This window comes from Vanellus vanellus, assembly GCF_965231255.1.
Source record: "Vanellus vanellus genome assembly, chromosome: 17".
NCBI classification, from domain to species: domain Eukaryota; kingdom Metazoa; phylum Chordata; class Aves; order Charadriiformes; family Charadriidae; genus Vanellus; species Vanellus vanellus.
Genome location: NC_138922.1, coordinates 8,580,923 through 8,601,319, shown reverse-complemented (window position 1 = coordinate 8,601,319; position 20,397 = coordinate 8,580,923). Strand labels below are relative to the sequence as shown.

Here is a 20,397-nt window from a genome sequence, read left to right as displayed (position 1 = left end):
TGACATAAATATAGGATGAAAGGTTTCATTTGGCTAGTACTGTATTACTAAGTGGTTAAATGGTTATATGCATGAGAGAGGGCTCCAAATGTATATGCTGTGCTGTTCCCTTGTGTAGTCTGAGTTCATGTTTATTGCAGTGATTATTGCTGTGAACTTGAAGTAGATTTAAAATTGATTACATAAAGACTTCTGAATCTTGCTTGTGAAGTACTTTTTATTGGAGGTCTTTAAGAACAGGTTAAACAAATATCTGTCTGAAATTACATAGTTGATACTGCCTGGAGAAAATGGAAAGGATTAAATGGGAGTTACCAAACATAGTTTACGAAGGTAGCACAGCAGTGTAGATTTCAGCAGTAGGCATGTGCAGAAGGAGGTGTGCATCATATCCTGTGCTTACACCTCATTATATCCTAATCAAAATTAAGATCCAGACATCAACACTGAACATCAGAGCTCTGAAACAAGATGACCTTTACAGGGCCGTTCTAGTCATGTCTTCTGTGGTCTTGTGGTACTAGGTCTGATTGTTTTAAAGACATGGTGGTGTCCTTCAGCTTGCTCTTCTTAAAAAAAAACAAAAAAACAAAAAAACAAAAAAAAAACCAAAAAAAACCCAAACAACTAAAAAACCCAACCAAAGCAATCAAACAAAAACCCCCTTACTTCTTGTTAGAGCTGGAGTTGTAAGATATGGCTTTGTGGCCTAGACAGGATGTCACTTAAAATGAGGAAAGCTAGATTTTTTTTTTTTTTTTTTTTGTCTGCATTGGTATTTTGTGTAACCGGTAGCTTGGGTTGAAATAAGAGAATGTCTAGTTTCCATATGCTGAGTGGCTAACATGTTCCTACATATGTTGCTGCATTTACTTTAAACAATGCAGATAATGTGCAATATTTGAGTGTATTGTCAATGTAAATTTAAAAATAAAAGTCTTAATATGGGTGCTCAGCCTATCCTTGGCTGCTGTGGTGGTTTATCTGACTAGTCCTCCCATCACAGTCACACAGGCTTAGTCAGGACGAGATGACCGATCTCCTGGGGCTCTGCCTGTGTTAATACTATCACTGGAAGGAGGGATGAAACCAAATAGAAACAGTTAAAAGTCTAAAGTACACAATCCATGATTTGATCAGGTATAGTTTTCAGCAGAGGAAAAAAATAGCCCAGCCTTAATTATAAAAATATTTTTGAAGATGTGTAATTTAAATTCTAACTTTAACAAAGTGAAGGAAAATAAGCCAACCATTTAACTTTAACGCAAGACCATTTTTAATAGTTGCAGTTGAAGAACTTGAGAGGAAATATAAAATGATATCTATCTTTAGTTCATGAGTAACAATGACATTGATGGCTTTGAACGGCTGTTTGTTCAAAAGTATGGTTGTCACTGGCCTTTTGCAAGTTATGAGACACATCTAACTTTGGGAAATCATCAGAGAAGCAACTAAACAAAGATGTTACAGTTTTATAATTCTTCTTTCGTGTTTTCCCATGTTTAATGTAACAAACCATGTTGGTATTTAGCCCCAGTGCCAAATTTGTGTCAAATTTTGAAGCCCTTTTTAAAAAGGGAGTCTGCTAAGAATGAGCCAGACATGACTTGAATCTTTAATATAAAAGGGACAAAACATTTACTACAAAATAGACATGAAAAAAGTTCAAAGGTTGAGTTTTTCAGTATTACATTGATGAATTAATATTCCCAAACTTTGTGTTGAGGGGGTAGAAAGACTTTTGCGTATCTGTCTTTTTGAAGTGGGAGAACTCATTTTAAATCACCAAACCCCAAGCAGTGCTACCTGGGCTAGTGTCAGCTGTTTCTCAATTGCTTCATGATTTAGCTTCAAGCACAGTCATATGAACACCATGCCTAGTCCTGTGATAGCCATGGAGAACTTGTCTGAAAGGAACTTTTGTTCCACTTGATAGTTTTTGATGTATTTCTACATCTGAAGTAATTTTGAAGCAAAACTTCTGATGACCCTGCTAAACTGAAGCTCTTTTCGTGGGATTAAGAGTTTCTGCTTTTGTAAAAGCTGTAAAACACATTGGCTAAAACTTAGTACCTTATTAAAAGTTGATGTGTGGGCTTTTGAAGTATTTTTGCCCACTAAATTTTCCTAGCAATAAGTATGGAAAAAAATTATATTCAAATCACCTATAACATTACTATTTTTAAGTTGTTGCCTCTGTCTCTCTGCTTCCATGTACTACCCAGCTGGAGCTTGCTTTCTGACCCTTTAGCTGTCTTGGATGTTTGGTTTGTGTTTTGTTTTTTTTTTTTTTTTCCCTGCAAAGTCTTCTGGGATGCTTTTCTTCCCTTTAGACGAGCCTTCTGCGTAACTTGTGTTTTCTTTGCAATGCAGAATAGAGAGTACTACGAGACCTAAGACATCTTTGGCTATTAGAAGTATTCTATGAGCCACCAGTATACATTTTGTTTCTTAAGTTTTTGGTTAAGATAAATAGCAAAAAATATGCTTTTAAAACTGCTAGAATGATGCATTGGTAACTTTAATGTTGTAAAACGTAAACAATGATATATACATCAGTGAACTCCAGAATATTGTGCGACACACAGTTGATAAACCCAGGTAACGGAAGATGATGGTGATCAGCACAACCGTGGACTGCGTGTAAATAGTTTTCTATGCAGTTGACAGATTGTAGGAGATGGTTATGAAGTACTGGATGAAGACTGTGAGCACTTTATAACCTATCAGATGATAACAGAAATTGGGTAGGAATGAAAAGACAGCATGTAATTTTGGCTGGCACTATTCCTGGCATGTCCCTGCTGCAGTGTCTATACCTTCATGGCTTAGAGGTACAGGTGTGCTTCACCGATGTTCAGTCCAGTTTAAGGATACCAAGACCCTCTGTGTTCACATGCAGTGCTGCCAGGCAACTGTGTGAAGTTAGGAAAGAGAGAAATAATTCATATTTGTGTTAGTCCCAAGCGTCTTTTCTGAAGTAGTTGGAACTTGGTTAATAGTGATTACACAGAGCAACCTAGGTGAGATGTTTGGCTGATGGACACTGGACTAAAAGAGTTAGTGTCCTTTATATTTAAATGTGGGCGTAGATCTGTTCTGTTTTGGACACCTGCTTGTACCCTTCCTTGCTGTGAAGGGCTGCTGTGTTGTTTCCTACATGCTGCTTGAAGTCAAAGTCTTTTTAAAAACAAATCTAGGAATGACTGTAAATCTGTTCTTTCTCTTTGGAGAAAGAACTTTGCTCGGGCTTTTTTTAAAAAAATCTGTAATTAATTGTAGAGTCTAAATTCACCTTTTTTTGTTTAGAAATTCATTGAGTTTGAAGATTCTCAAGAACAAGAGAAAAAGGACTTACAGACCAGAGTGGAAGCATTAGAATCACAAACTCGACAGCTTGAACTAAAAGCAAAAAACTATGCTGATCAAAGTAAGTAAAACATATCGCACTCCCTTTAAGTGATATTAGCGCATTTTTAAATTTCATTCTATAAAATGATAATGCATATGCTAAATATCTGTGCTATCTAATTCTTGTATTTTGACAGATAACTAAGTTTAACTCTTGTGCAAGTCTGTTTTCCTTAGAATTAAGGCAAACAAATGCGATCCAAGCTTGTGACCTGTAATCTGATTCTTCTGGTATTGTACTTGTTTTGTTTTCCTCTTTGACCATGCTATTCTCGTGTTTAGCGACTTTTTCAGGACATATTTAGAACTTATTCCCTTGTTAGACATCATAAAATAAGCTAATTTTCTTCCCATTGAACTGTTGTCTGTTCTAAAAATAAATGTAATCTTTGGATTTAGAAGTACTACTAGAATGAGAATACCATTGATGCTGATTCTCACTAGCTTTTGTATAATTTTTTGGCTGAATTATTTATTTCTATGAGGCATTTAATTTTTACAGGAAAAGAGTCAAGGAAGAACACTTCCACTTTTAGAGATGTTCTGTGTAATTTACGAAAACTTGTGTAAGTTTTGGAAAAAGATAACAATGATCAGTTTTCCTCAAATACTGAAAGTTACAAAGTAAATATATTGTAGCTTACACATTCTGCTGGAGTGCTGCTTATCCAGGCGCATAGTCATTGAATGAAACTCCATCACCAGTTTTTCTAATTCTATTTGAGTAAAGGGTAGGCGAAAAAAAAAATACTCAAACCCACAGAAATCTTCTCACTTGAACTCTCCCACCCCACAGTCTTAAATTGAAGATGAAAGACCTATGCTATTGCTGATGGATTTTTGTTTTCATTTAACCTTTTTAGCACAGTGTAAGAGATATGGTCGATATGAATTGATGTGAACGTGTTGTCAACCTTCTAAGCTAACTTCTATTGACATAAGACTAGCATGCCTCTCAATTAACATACAGCTCTTATTGCTGGGCCACGCAGAAATGTAAAGTAAGACTGTATCAAGCCTGATAAGGTTGAGATAAGATCAGTTTCTAAAAGCAGAGTGCCAGTTGTTGAAATAGCCCTTTTTCACTGTTCTTTCTTCCTTTATTTCTCCTGGCCACCCTTCCTGCCTGTAATGCAACAAGTTATAGCTCTCTTCAACTTCAGGTGTAGTAATCTTCCTGTAAAGTTTTTCAGTGGCATGAGCGAGTCTATAGCAGGGTAGAAGTATTAGTTCACTAGTGTTAAGATTAGCATAGGTGGCATGCAGACCTGAATCTTTCCCAAATTTGAATGGTTTAGAATGCTCTTGGCAAATAGTAGAGGCATGTACTTCTTTGGGTCCATTGCAGTTAACGTATTGTCAGATTCTGTACAGACAGAGATGGAGGAACACTTCAAGCAGTCTTTTCTAGTGAAACCCAGGATGATTGATTTCCCAGAGTGTATCTCTACAGATCAAGTCAAGCTAAAAAGTGATAATCATAAAGCATATTGTAGAGGCTTGTATCAGAAATGCTGTGATTCTTGTGAGTGGCAGAGTGTGTGTGTGTGTGTGTGTAAAAGCAGAAGAGGGGGGGGAAAAAAAACATTGGAAGGAGAGTTGAGTGGTCTGTTTTGGTAACAGAGGACACTGTTTCCAGAACGCCTGTGCTCTAAACCCGCAGCCCAAACAACTTCTTAATGGGCAACCCTGTACTCTGACAACAGGATTATGGCACCAAGACTGCATTGTGTCATATATGCCATTACTTTTTTTTCTGTTAATACAATAAAAAGTACAAATTAGTTACACAAAAAAGAAAAATAATTTGGATTCCTGGTAATGTATGTGGCACTGTACCCAGAGTTTCTTGTACAGAAGTTGCACTTACATGCTGATGCCATTTTATATTGTTCTGTGAATCTGTTTGTGTGACATTCTTTTTTTTGCCTTGAATATTATGCCTTCCAAAAAACACGTATATGATTTTAAGCTCTTGGTTACAGTGTGTGTGTATCATGTTAATGAATATATTTGCACGAGAAACTCAGTTTTTCCAGTAGAACCACTGCGTGTTGGCTAGAACTACTTTTTTTGTAAGAAATAATGTTGTTGAAACAGTTATCATAACAGCATACAGTTCTGGTATTAGAACACTGACTTTTAAACACTTCCAAAGTCTTTTCATTAGGGGGAAAAACCTTTTATGGTAGCAAAAATTAACTTTGGGGAAACAATAGAGCTGTGTTGAACATTGAATTTAGCTTATGATTTGGGTTGACAACTTGTCTGGGACAGCATGAAAGACTGTTGGGAAGATTTGATGCAGAGCATGATCAAAGGGGACATAAACACAATTGTTGAACACCTAATGAATATTATGCAAGTGAACTGTTTTTAGTGATCTAAATTTCTACAGTGGGAAAGCCATACTAGTGTACATATTTGTGAAGTAGTCCAACTCTACTGCATTATCTTGTTTTCTGTTTTATAGGTAAGGCAATTTGTATGTCCTATGATACCAAAGATACCAATATGTCACTTAATTCACTGGATACAGCTACAAGTCTTCTAGCTATAATTCTTTTTCTTTTATACTTCCTATACTACCGTCTGTGCATTATAAAGTAGTCTGTGATATTGCCAACTGTTACCATATCACCATTCAAAATGGTGGGAATGGCAAATGCCTGGCACAGAGCGAGTAAGCAAATTAAACCTGGCTTTGCTTTTTTGTGTTGGAGTATAGTCTGAGATGTCAACATCAGTTTATATGATTAATAGTTCAGAATAGAAAACAGGTAAGATGAGGTCTCGTGCCGTACTTTAACTACAAGACGTTTTGGTTCTCATAGAGTACTTCCTGCGCTATATGCTTTTTTCCTTAAATAAGCAAGGGGTGTGAGAGCAAGTTTTGTCCATTAAGAAGTTTCGACTCATTCCTTTGAACATCATCCACCCTGAGTATTTAGTGAAGACAAGTTAGCCCTGGGAGAGGGCAGCTCTTAAGTTACATGGTAAGGTGGTAAGGTTCAACATAGTTGTACGTGCTTGAACATGCGTGTCAGTTAAATTTGCTCAAGAAGCTATAGTTTTGTTATGTCCAGAATTATAAGTGCTTGGTTTTGGAGTCTTAATGATTGTCACACTAAAGAAAGAAGAAAAAATTCTTTGCACTTAAATTTATCCTGTGGAATTACATTCATAGCCACATATTCAACTAGCTGGGTTGGACTAAATCTGCCATTTGAAATTAAAGAAGTGAAATAAGAAGCTTATTTTGCGTCAACCTGTACTAAGTTCCTGTGGTTCACTGACTTTTTCTTTTTTCCTGCATTCCAAATTTAAAGAGTTGCTGTCAGCTGTCTCCTAGATGAGTGAACTACTGTACTCTGCTCTTTCATAGGAGGAGTGGAAGGAGGGAGAGATGACAGCATGACCTGGTGGCACTGCTGGGAGGATTGTGAGCCACAGTAGATGATGAAATCCAGAATGGCGGGGGCAGATGTACATGGAGTTGCCACTCTTGTGTGATATACAGCACTCTGTCCTGGTGTTTGGTGGGTTGTGGTGGTTGCCTAACTCAACTTTGCTGCCAAAAAATGGTGCAACATGTTGCATCCTGGGACGTTGTGGTAAACTTTACAACTGCTTCAAGGAGAGCAGAGGCCTAAGGATTTGCAACTTCTATTTGAGTGCAAGAATGTGCTGCAGTGGTGTGGCTCTTTGGCCCCTGATCCATCTCCTCATCTCGTTTTGCACTGCTGCTCTTCTCTGTAACTTTCCATGGTTTGCACTCGCGTTGGGGCGCGTTGGCTGCCAGCGTTACCTCTGAAGGGAACAGAGGAAAGACAGCGCCAGCGCTCTCGGGGGCCTGTGGCTTGTGGAAGTTAAAGCAAGTTAAATATCACAAAGTTCCTTGGAGTTATGTCTAGAGACGGTGTCAGTGCAGGCAGAGTTTTCAGAAGCTCCTGCTGTTAGGCTCTAGCAAACTCTTACTGAGTGTGAGCAAGTGTCTTTGGTTTTCACTCGACTAGACTTTCATGGTTGTTTGTTTGTGTGGTTTTTTTTGTTTTTTTTTTTTCTCAGCAGCAGAGGGCACCTCTGAATATTGTGGAGGTGCACCAAGCATGGAAATGCCAGGCTTTCAAAAAATAAAAGTTAACACTTAAATTTTTCTCTTCTTCTTCCCTTCCACTGCAACGGTGTGTCTGAGGCAGACACCAGTTTTTGATATAATCTTAAAACATTTCTTACAAGAGCTTGAATATATCTGACTTTCACGTTATTTCAAGCCTTTGCTGTGGTGAGACCCCTAGCTCTGCTTGTAATTCATTTGCGGCATTAGAACAATTTCAAATTTCAACCTTGAATCTGGAAAACTAGGCACTTAGAGCTGTAAAAACTTGTAATAGCAATATGCAGCTCGCTTGTCCAGCAACGCTCCAGGAGGGCATGTGATACTGCTTTGGGTACTGCTCCGTCTCCAGTTACCAATTAGGGTAAGTGCCTTCCAGTGCTCACATAATGTGCCACTGAATTCTGTGGGGGCTGCAGAGGTTTAATTTATTTCCCTTTCTTGCCTCCCGTTTTGGGAATATCAGTTATTTTTTGTGGAGTAAAAGCCGACTGTAGTGTATTTTGACTGCATGAGTGGAACAGCTTTGGAGGATGCTTTCTGGAGGAATCATTCTCAGAGTAACTTATTTATGAGAGAATCTGAAAAAGACAGTGTCTGCATGGTTGAAGTGCTTTCCGATGGAGGTGGGTAGGCTGTGGGAGCTGAAAGATTTAGTTCTCTTTCTGGATCTGCCTAGTGCTAAAGTACAACCAAGGTGGTTTACTGCATTTGACAGGACAACCAAGGCACAGATATTGGTGTACCTCATAAGTTTAAAAGCTTAGCTTTGTAATTTATGCTCAAGTTAGATTATATTTGGGGAAAACTACATATGTAAAAAAAAAAAACAAACCCAAACAAACAAAAAAAACAAAACAAAACAAAAACAACAAAAACCCCCAACCAACCAAAAAACCAGCCCCCCCCCCCCCCCCCAACCCATGAAACAACTCCTGGTCTTCAGAGCTGCAAATGCTGTGACACAACTGTTGGGATGATTGTATTTTCCACATCAGGTGATGTGGTGCAGCAACTGATATTGCTTGCTGTAGGTTTTATTTGGGATATTAGACAAACGTTTTGGCAGCTGACCTAAAAACATGCAGATTTGTTTTCCTCAGAAGCTGAACAGAACTCTTTCTTTCCCCGTCTTCAAGAGAAAATGCAAGACCAGGTTCTGTTGTGAATCTTCTGCAGATGTTAAGTTATTTGGTACTTTATTTTCATTGGAGCTCTCCAGATACCATCATTACTGTAACGTACACCCAGGTAGACAACCTCTTGATGTATAACCTGAAGGCATCCAGTACTCGGAGATACACTGCACAGAGCTGCAGCAGCAGTTCAACATGGACCTGCCTAGTTAACAAGGAGATTCTAATAGGAACTTTCAGCTGTGAAGCTTAACATTGTTTTGAGATTTGACTTGTGACTTGTGAATCTGCGCACATGATGATGCGAATAACTAAACTGATATGAAATACATCTGTCAGTAATGCTATTTCTAGGTATGGCTCAACTGCGGTGTTTATTCTGGGGAATACAAGAAAGCTTTTCAACAGATCTTGAAAGAAGTTGAGAAGTTGAGGTTTGTTCGGTGAGGGTCTGGATTGTTCATATGTATTTTTCAAGGACTCAGAACAGCAGAACTAATCTTATTTCCAACAAAGAAAGAACAGAACAGTTCAGCTTCTTGTATTTCTTGATTAACAAATTTGGAGCTTACTATTTGCCATCTTTTTCTCAGCGCAGCTGTTTTTCTTCTACATTGGCTTGTTTTTGAGGCAGAATCCCCCACTGCCCTTGCCTACACTGTGCCTCGGGCATCATTTACTAAACTTGAAGAATCTTCCTATAAGGAGGAGTGTGAGCTTCAAAGTGCACTAGAAAGGAAGGTTTTGTTTCTGACTAAAGCATTTCTTGGTTACTTTCCTGGCTGCCTTACGCTGTGAAGTTTCAAGAGTACCTGCTGTCTCTGCCTTGTGGTGTGGGAATTGGTAGTCCACTAGATGGAGCAGAGGGTACAGTTAGCTCAGGAATTGCACCGAGTCATGCTACAAGACTGGAGGCCAAAATAAGATGGAGTAGAAAATTAGAGCAGCGATTGGCCTGCTTTAAACTCGTCTATTAATATACCTGAACAAAAGTGGTGAGAGGAGTTTGAAATCCACTGCCATGTAATTAACTGCTCATGTACTCTTTTAAATTAAGGGAGTATTGTGCTAGTGGTTTAGGTGCTGGAGTTTGATTGTTATAATAATTCTAGTGCAGTAAATGTTGCAGCAATGAAGAAAATGGCTTTAAATGTCTTCTAGAATATTACGTTCCTGAGTTGTCACTGGTTATCTGGCTTTAAAACCAAATCCAGTCTGCTGTAGCTTCTCTGTTCATGCTGACTTCATGTTGGATTGTCTCAAAAAAGTTACTTGCTTCAATAGCCAAATGTATAAATGAAGCATCCCACTGTCTTCAAAACAGTCAATCAATCAAAACTTTTCTCAGTGAAACACTGGTACTAGATGAAAAATTATTTTTAACTTGATTTTGGGTAGAAGTTGGCTTGTATATATCCTTGTTCTTTTGAATTTAAATCTGAGGTTTACAGCTGGCAGAAGGTTGTCTTTATATTGAAAGCTTATAGCAGAACATTTTAAAGATATTTTTAACTTTATGTCAGGTTTTTGGTGCTAAATCACAGTGGTTTTGTGGGTCTGAGACTTAGCTGATACTTGAACAGTCCAGATGTGTCAGGGATAAAACCATGTAGCTGTATGTGTTGGTATTTGCTGTCTTCATAATTGAAAGTACCCTACTTCTTAAATTGAGAACAAGACACATAGTTTACAGTGGTGAGAGCTACTTGAAGATGTCGGTCTTGTCAAGGAGTCGAATTTGTCACTGTTTTACAAATCAGTTTTCTGTGCTGCTTATTTCCAGATCTTACCACTTTCAGGGTGAATACTTGTTTGATAGCTTCAGTCCCTGTTTCAATCTGTGGTTGATGTGTGTGTTCTTTAGCAGCTACTTAATAGCTCATGAGGCCCTGCTGGATCATGGGATTGATTATGCTTGATCTGTATGTTCACTTTGGTATGGGACCTGCTTCTGAGAATGGAGTTGGATGAAAGCTGTCCAAGGAGAGCCTTCCGATAGTGCTAGGAAGGGCTCGTTAATGAGCTGGATCTCTGTCCTGGCTTGTGTAGCAGGAACTTGCAATTCCTCTTGAAGGCACCGTACTGGATTTGGTGTTCTAGCAGGTCTGTTTCTCTTTCTCCCCCTCAGGCTTATCAGCAGTTTGAGGCAGAGGACAACATACAGATGGAGGGTGTTCCAAACTTGGTAAAAGCCATCAGACTTGGGAGGTAAGCTCTGATTTTTGAACAGGCAGGGTGGGCAGCTTTGCTGCCTAATTCTTTGTAATGTTGTCAAGAGGCAGAAACTCCAGAGGCTTCTCTCTAGTTTGCTGTAATATTTAATCTCCCATTTTTAGGGTTGATTGGTTTGATTTGAGAGAACTCTGATTAGGATTGGTACTTCAGGTCATTGAATTTGTTAGGATATTGACAGCACCGGAGAAGGTTGCGGGTAGACCTTGGACATGAATTTGTGGTGGTGTTCCAGTAGGATGTTTTCTTATCAGCCTAAAAATACTAGAATATTTGCATTTTATGCTCATATTTACGATGTTGAAAGACCTTTAAAAATTTTCCTTGAAGACTGGCAACCATGAGTAGTGAAACTATTTAGATGTGTTATATTTTGCACGTGTAATATCTTGCAATGTAGTATCTTCCATGATGTTACAAGGATACAATGGTTTTATAAAAACATCTTACAACAGAGACAGTGGATACTTTGCTTTTAGGTTATATATCATCAAGCTAATTTTATCATCTACCCATGAAGAATTTGACATCTTCGTGGAAAACAGACTCAGGCTGAAATATCAGAGGAGGGTTTTTTTATTGTTACTTAAAAGTCAAATCGATGGGAACTGTGTCTGGCTGCCTCTTGCAGACCCAGCATGTTTCAGGCCATGCCAGTGCCCTGCTCTGTCCCTCCTGGGGGGATGTTATCAGGGTGGTGCCAGACTTCCACTCCTTTGTGTGCTGGTGGAGTAAAATGGAAGTGGCGACACCTTGGTTTTAAATGTACTCCTGGGTGCCAGTGGAAGGTGCTTTTTTTTTTGTCTCCTATTTAGTTTCCTGTTACTGCTGATGGGAGTGTACCTTTAATAGTGACTTGATAAGTTTATCCAAGATTTTGGGGCAAGAATCTGGTGGTCTTCTAGCTTCAAGTATTTTCTGTGTTCAAGTCCATGGTGATCTCTGATCCGCAGGGAATATCTGTTCTGTTCCACAGTCTTTAATTGGAAAAGGGAAGTGTGTTCTGTTGGTTGTTTTGTCAGGATCTTGTCTTTGATGGGAGGCATGTTTTGGGCAAAATACATTTCCGGTGTTGTGCATCGTCCTGCTGGCATTGGAAAAGCCTGTTTTGAGGGCTGTTAATGTGGTGTCTGTTGAGGGTATATAAACTTCATGTACATCCGCTTATGACTGAAGCTTCCAGCTGTAGGACTGCCATGTGTTACACAGCTGGAAGTGACTTCCAGAAGAAAATGCTGAATATCAATTACATCATCTTCTAGGGCCTTCATCTCTTTAATCTTTGCATATAACAAAAATAGTTATCGGATTTAATGTAGATATCCTCCTTGACTAAGCAGTACCCATATCTATTTGTCTTCTATGACTTGGTTTAAGGAACTATTTAAAATTGGGCTATAGAAGTAGAAACGGTATGCTTCATTATGGAACCTCAACTGTTGTGGAAATGTTATATCTGTAACAGTGGGAAATGCTTCTGTGGATTTCATGAAGGTAGGTTATGGACAGCTATGAAGAAAGAAAAGTGTGTGTAACACCTAATGTGGTGTTTATCTTCATTAAATGCACTGTCCCCAGTACTTTTCCCAGAAGCCGCTGGATAAAATTAATCTCTAGGAGCTGGTGTTGGCCGCTCTGTCTAGACATGAGTGTACTGAGCAACGTCGGGGTGCATTGCCATGGTTTCTCTGCAGGTTTGTGGTGAGATGCGCAGCGTGAAGCGGTGGTGTGTTGCAGGGAGGCAGCATGGATGTGGAGCTGCGGCAGGGCTGCCCGCCTCTCGCCGGGTGCTTGGATGCTGTCTCTAGGAGAAGGAGCTGGTTTCACAAAACACAAAGCCAATTAGTCATGCAGTTTGCACTTTCTGATTTCCAGGCTATTTGCCTGTCCTAGAGCATGTCTAGCACAGCGGAAGGGTTCCCAGCCCCGGGTCTGCGGGAAGGGAGAGAGGCAGGGAGGGAACTGTAACGCAAAGCCCAGAGACGGTGGGTTCACAAGCGAGCATGGCCAACGCTGGACGGGGTGCGGGCAGCTAATGCTGCTGAGCTCTGCCTTGTAGCTACTCACTGCTAGCGTGTCTCTGGTCAGCTGTTGTAAAATGTTAATTACTTCTGACTAAAATACCAGCCAGTCTCAGATAGCAGATAAAATTTGATTTGTCATGTCATGCTTTGTAACTATAAGTTCTGACACTTGTTTTGTAGGCACTTACCACAAGCTTCTCTATAACCTCTCTTGAAATGTGTGAGGAGGCTTAAAATATCTGTTGCCTAAAAATAAACAAAAATCTTCTATTCATTAGATATGATTTGTCCTGCATTGCGTCTCAAAAATATGTATTTATGTAAGTATTGTGTTGTAAAAAAATATTTTTATATATTGTGCTGTAAACACTTGTACATCACTCACTGCTACTTGACCCATAGAACTCTTGTTCAGTCTGATAACAGTGCAGAAATGAGTATTCAATCTTGTGTTAGTATGAATAAAATTTGATTTAATACTTCTGGTCAGATATTTATAGGTGGAGTGCAAAAGGTTGTGTCAAGGAACTTAATGCTCTTATAAAAGCAAGATTAGATTAGGAGCTAAGAATGTTTACACAGATTTGAGTGAGTAGACAATTATGTATTTTGGTTCCAGCATTTGTCTCTGGCAAAGATTTTTTTTTTTTTTTGACTGAAATGTACTTAGGATAAAATACTGTGCCAAAATACAGATATGTGGAGCAAAAAGAAATGGTATATTGAGAATTAATTTTCAGAATACCCAGTTGGCAATATGAAAATGTGCAAATGGCTGAGAAAATGCTGGCATTTGTCTTCAGATAATGTGTGCTTGGCAATGAGTCTCTGGAGATAAGTAACTATAAATTTGAAGTTTCCCAGGGGTATTTAAACATGGCAAGTGGAGTAAGAGAAGCTCAGTTACAGAACTTGAAACACATGCTTATATTGCATAAATATCATGCTCAAAAAAAACCCTAAACAAAAAGATGGAATTAGTTGTGTGAAGAACGTCCTGAATTTTCTTCATATTTCTGCAAATTTATTGCATAATTGTTCCAGCTCATCTCCTCTTAATATGAATTTACTGTCTAAGGTTCTACGAAATCTGCTAGATGTATTTTTAATTTCTTGGAACACCAGCAGAAGTCTTAATTTCTGTACCACAACATATGACTTGAAGCTATTTTAAAAATACCTTGTTTATGTTTATCCTTGTTAAACACCTCTGGAGATTATGCATGGCTATATTCTGGGAAACCAATGTAGAGCCTTAACCGGAGCTCAGAGCTCTCATCTGAGATGGAGTCTAGCTGTGTGACGTGGCTTCTGCCTTTTCCAAAGTTTTCCGTGTGCACGTGTGAAACAGTCTGGATTGATGTGAGCAGTAAGCTGTCCTTGAGTATAAAAATGCCCTCTCTTTGGGCTAGCAATCAGCTAGGGAAAGTAGTACTGCGGCTCTTCATGAGGATTGCAAATCATAAGATTGTACTATTGATGACGTACTTGGGAAGCTCAAGTGTCAAGAGTTCAAAAACACAAGAACCAACGTACTTTTTATCCCATGCTTCGCTATTCACTACTAAGAATACTCTCGTCTTTGATCTGGTTGCCTAGTCCAAATCAAATCAGTCTCACTTACTAGAACTCTTGAGTTTAATTTTAATTCTGTTTTAATTTTTTTTTTTTTTTCTTCCAGTTAGCAGACTTGAGGAGAGGGAGGCAGAACTCAAGAAAGAATACAATGCACTTCATTCAAGACATACAGAGGTAGGTCATTATACCAAGATTAATTCAAGGTGTCTGTAAAAATGTAGATCTATGGAAAACTTTGTGTTGTGAGCAGCTGGGAAAATTATTGGGTGTTTTAGTTTATTTACTGATGCTTGGATGTTTATGTTGGTAATGTTGGTTGCAACCAGGCTGCGTTTGGTATGTAGTTTTTCTAATTCACATCTAAGTATTTATTTCTCCGTGTCAGTTTGATTACATCTTTGTCAATTCTATAGCTTTCTCAGATATTCAGAAGTTTAAAAAAAAATAAAATAGGAATTTGCTCTTTCACATTTCAAGGACGATTTTTCAAAGCACACTAACAAACTTCAAAGAAATAGAAATGAAATTGCAATCTCGGTACTCTTTCCAGCAGTTTTCTGTGTTGGTTTTACTTGTACCATTGAAGGAACAAATACCTTTAAAATCTGGCCTCCTGTTGAGATTCATGATTAAAAGAAGCCCCTGCCTTACTTATTGACAGTTACTGAACACAGCATTTGCTAATGAAGATGGAACCAGTTTGACTTTGTTAAAGTAAGAAGAGCCGCACTTTTTAAGTTGGTTCTAGAGCGTAAACGGACTTGTGGTGCTTCAATTTTTAGCAGCAGGTTGTCTCTCCCATGCAGGGATACTTACTGCCTAACTAGTATATTTATTTTAGCGAGGAAATCACTAGGTTTTCTCAATAATTCTGATTGCTCTGAAGCCCCAATATTGAGCACAGTTCTTACTCCGATTGCTTTGCCTTTGTTAGGAAGGTCAGATGGCTGCTTTTAGATCATCACTAACAGTGGGGAACACAATACTGACTGTTCCTAGTTCAAAACGCCGCATGTGCGGAAAGGGAAAGCAAACACAGATGTCTGATTTGGTTACCTTTAATACTTCCTTAGCAGTCTTAAGACGAGTATGTTATACTGACAACAGCTGAAAGGGGCTTGGAACCACAACCAGCATATAGCTCTGCAGTGTTGCATGACAAGATTTCTGCAGCTCTTAAAAATATTCACGTAGTTACTGAAATCCTAATGTATTTAAGATCACGTTTGTTACTAAATGGTTGCTTTAGAACGCTGCATCTGTTGAAAACTGGAAATTTAAGTAAAATGAGAAGTGACAAAGCTTAATGCTGCCCACTTCAGCCTTACAACCTTTTCAGTTGGAACTAACTTCAGAGTACTGTGTGCTTGCAAAGGTTTGGTATATTTTAGTTAGGACCTATGGGTATTATTACAATAGAAAAGGCACAGGTTTTTATTGAATCCTGTTTTGCAGAGTTCAGGATAACTAAATGTATTGGGCGCCATTAATTCAGTGAAATGCTAATGAAATGTTCTGAATATCTTTTTACGTAGGTTTTGCTCCAAAATGGACAACAACCTCTGCTGGTTTGATTCCAATTTATTAAATGTTTTACATCTTAAATTCACTTTCTTTGGTGTAGGGAGAGGTGTTTCCTTGGGCTTTGTTATTACTGAGGTGACTGTGTCCTTCTTTCGTAAAGAAATAAGTTGTAATGCAACATGGTATATTCATACCTCTGTGCTCCTAAAATCAGGTCTCGTGTTTTCTGTGCCCCTTTCTTTCAGCATGTTTACTTCATTCTTTCTTTGTTTCCCAGTCTCAGCATTTTTATTTTTTTTTTCCTTTTGAATGTTTCACTTCTCTCCCTTTATGTTATATAGCTTCTAAAACAAAAAACCTTTACCTTAGGTTATTTCTGTTTTGTGTTTTTTTTTTTTTTTTTTCTATGAAGATTTTGATCTCTGTCTTTAGGTGACAAGTGTGTGTACACATTACTAGAGGTACTCAAAGTTCTCAGGCCACCAGCTGGCAGCTGCTGAAATACAACAGTGTTTTCAAGATAGGATATGGAGAGTTGATGGCATAACAGGTTTATGGGCTGTGAAAGCTCAGCTCTGGGCTGGGAACTATGGGCAAAAAAATAGCTACCAGGAGTGTGGTTGTTGATAAAAGGTTGGCAGCCTTTTTAACAACTGTATGACTAGCCTCAGGAAGTTAACTAGATATTCCTTGTCGTCATTTGCAAAGACATTTTTGAGCACAATCAGAGAGACCATTGTCAATCCTGCAAAGTGTCAACTTCCTGATATACTTTGGTAATAGGCTGTCTCACGTCGGCATTTTAATGCTGGCATCTGGGCATCTGGTGTGTTTAAGACTCAGGGACTGAAATCCCTGGGGACTGGAAAGGACTGTCTGAGAATAGTGCCTGTCTTCCCCCATCCCCTTTGTGTTTTCCTGCTTCCCTTTCTCCCCACAAACTCTAGTGGTTTAGATCTGTGTAGTAACTTTTCTCTTTTAATGCAATATATTTTGGCAAATATCCAGCCCACTTTAAGCATTAAGTTGTCAAGTTTATTGGCTTAAATATTTCTATCACAATATTTGTTTTTGAAACCTTTCTTACTTTCATGTTTTTCTAGGAAGGAATACTCTTTTCCTTCTGAATCAGCTTCACCATTGTCTTTGCAAGCGATCAGTCTTTGGTACTTACTGACGTGGCAATTGTTTTTCTTTCAATTGACCAAATAATGAACAGAGTACTAGAAAGCATTTTTATTTTTTCCTGCCTTTTTTTTTTTAGCTCTAAGATGTTGGCAATGATTACTTTGACAGATGTCACATTAAAGCTGTGACTTGACTGCATTTTCTGCCATCTTAATTTCTAACATTTTTTCTCTATTCTGCCTGTCTTCGGTATTTGCTTCCCTCCATTCCCTCCCTTATTCACAGCTTAGCATTTCAGGCTTGGATGTCTTTCTCTTCCAGCTCTTAACTTTGCTCAGGCTCTGTAACCGCGTCCTCTTTCAGCACTAACCCTGCCTGCTTGTGGCTGCGGCTTTGCTGGGCATCACTGCTGGCTCAGCAGCTCACGGGAGCTTCACCTAAACACTTCCAGTCAAAATGGACCAAGACCTACTTAAACCATGGGGAGTTACACCAGTGATGCCAACCGGAGCCGAATCCCTGACCTGCAGCGTGTGCTGTGATGAGAGCTGGGAGTGCTCCTCGGAGCTCAGCCTGCCGGGGATGGGGCTCCGGGGCGCCAGCCTGCCCCGGCACCTAGGTTGCAGCTGCAGGGACAGCCGGGCTGCCCTGACTTGTTAAAGCTCTGGGAAGAGGCTTTAGCCTTCTTCACACTTCTGTCAAATTAGCCCCTATCTTCTTGCTGCTCTCTGTAGAGTGGGAGATGAGCTAATGAGTGTGAATGGAATATATCCCCTTAATCTGCCTCCCCTGGCAGGTCTGTGCTTGAGCGAACTGGCTTGATTTTAAATGGATTAGGGTGTGATAGCCTGAGCAGTTGAGTTGAAAGATTGGAAGGTGGAGTGTAGCTGGGCATTGTAGCAGGTGGTAGATAGGATAACCTGTTTGTTCAGAACATAATGTGTGAATGCAGCCTGAACATGTTCTGACATCCACATCATGATTCTCTGCTTACTTAACGTGCTCTGGTCCCTTGTCTTTCCTCCGCTTGCAGCGTATTTTGATCTTGCACTGGTCTTGCTCTGTTCTAATGCTCAGAACAGATGAGCAATAAAGCAGCATGCTGGAGTTCCTGAACTTGAACTGCTAGAATTTAACTATGCAAGGTCTCGTTTCCATCTTTCTCTAGTTATAAAGGACCAGATGCAGGAAATGATTGTATGGCCACAAGGACACTATGCTAGAAAGTTGAAGGGTTGACGGTGGTATAATCCAAAAATATTTGGACCTTTGCTCTATAGACTTAGAAAGGCATTTTAATGCTCTGTTGCAGCTTTTATCTCAAATACTGTTTAATAGAAAATTTCCTTGTTATATTACCTGTATAAAAGCAGTCTTGTCTTCTGCATGTACCTGTTGGTGTTCTTTGCCTTTGCTGCAAAGATGATGCACTGCTGCTCGTGACTCTTTCAGGGCAAACCCCCTGAGTAGGAGGTAAAGGGTCTTATTTTCTTTTTCTGCATAGTTAATGGGACACACTTCATAGCTATGGCACTGGCTTTTTAAAGGCTTGGCTGCGAACTGGTTTACGTTTACTACTCAGTTGGGAAACTGGGGCAAAGCAGTACTTTAGCATCTGCTCGAGGGTTAACTAACACCTGTGGCACTTCTCTATACAGATTTCCAAAACAAAACTTTTTTTTTTTCTCCTTTAAGGAAGTAATTCTTTTAATCCTTTGGGAAACGCAAGGCTAAGATGGTTCGATATCTCTTTCCCTGACACACAGAATATGGGCTTAGTTTAATGAAGCATAATTGGGCCATGGAAGTTTTTCACAGTGTTTTGCGCTGATACAATGTGACAGTACAGTGAGCCTGTCTCTGGCGTTGGGAATGTACTTTGTCAGGTTCGTTTGGATAGACAGATAACCCCAACAAGTCCCTGTATAGGGAAACGGGAAGAGAAGGCTAAGTGGAGATGTCTAATTACAATTGTGGCTAAGCACGGGTACCAGTCATAGTGGTTTTGAGATTAGACTTTAAATATCTGTTCAAGCAAATTAATTTTTCTAAAGCCTTATGCTAAGAATTAACAGCTTGATGTGTAAAGTCTGGATTTAACATCTTTACGTACTGTTTTATCTGCAAGCAACATCACCTTATACGCGGATAAAGACGCATCAAGCTCACCAGTGGGAATGATGCTTTTACTTAGGTGATGAGCTCAGCACAAGTGCTTAAAGGTAAAAGGTAGTTACATGGAAGTACATTTAGGACTTTTGTACTGAATCAAGGAGATTCTAGAAATGTCTGTTACCTGAATAAATCTAGATTATGTGGGACACAGCAAGATCTATATATACAGTTGGTTGCACATTCCCAAAGGGAGGAGCCACTTGTGCCAAACCTGATTGGATCCGCAGGATGAACAGCGAGGGCTGTAGTGCAGAGAAAGAATTCTGACAGCGAAAGAATTACTAAACCCTGTCCCGGGGGAGTTAAAGCATTGACACAGAAAGGAAGGAGGAGTGAAAGAGAAAGGAAGGTATAAAGGAGATGCTGTCAACCTGGTTAAGGAAAAGGTGCAGGTAACAATAACCACAACATGGTATATACACGTTTGTTTGTCGCAAAGAAAGTATCAGCCTTGTGTACATTGGGAGCGGTCGCATTTGTAAGGGTAGGGATAGACACTAGTGGCAGCACGTTCACTGTCGTTCGCTGAATGCTGAAGCTTGGGATGTAGAAAAACCTGTAACACTTTCTACACTTGCAGAACTTGTCACATGCTGTATGAGGAAACCAGTCTGAGTATTTGTTGAGGTGGAAAGACATTGCGTTGCTGTCACTTGCATTCAAAGGGAATGACTTTCATATTCATGCTCTAATGTGTTGAAAAAGCTCATTACAGTCAGTTTTTACATGTTGTGCCCTAAAATGAGCTAACACACGAATTGTGAATTGCTGTTAACTACATAAGGTAATTTTTCCAAGTTCTGAGTTTGTCTTTAATCCCCTCAACTAATGGTAATTGAGCAATGTATTTAATTACGTCAGTGATGAAGAGTGGTCAGTATTTATGATGTCTTCCTTGAAATAATTGATTCAAAAATACTTGTGGACTTCAGAGGCAGTGAGGTGAGCTGTCAGTAGTAAAATGTTGTGGATGATTAAATATTGACTGCAACTTTTATTGAAGAGAAGGGTAGTAGATGTAGTATTTTATAATTTGTCCTTTAGTGTAACTTCTGTAAGAATTGTACTGAGT

At 39.2% G+C, this 20,397-nt stretch overlaps 1 protein-coding gene across 2 annotated transcripts in view; it reads left to right on the top strand.

The window, feature by feature from the left end:
• Window positions 1-20,397, top strand: part of SPAG9 (sperm associated antigen 9) — a 65,310-nt gene that overhangs the window by 3,687 nt on the left and 41,226 nt on the right. For both annotated transcript variants that reach the window (XM_082492231.1, XM_082492230.1), the window contains exons 2-3: window positions 3,310-3,430; window positions 14,602-14,672. In XM_082492231.1, the coding sequence (XP_082348357.1) occupies window positions 3,310-3,430; window positions 14,602-14,672 (192 nt within the window). The remainder of the gene's footprint in view (window positions 1-3,309; window positions 3,431-14,601; window positions 14,673-20,397) is intronic.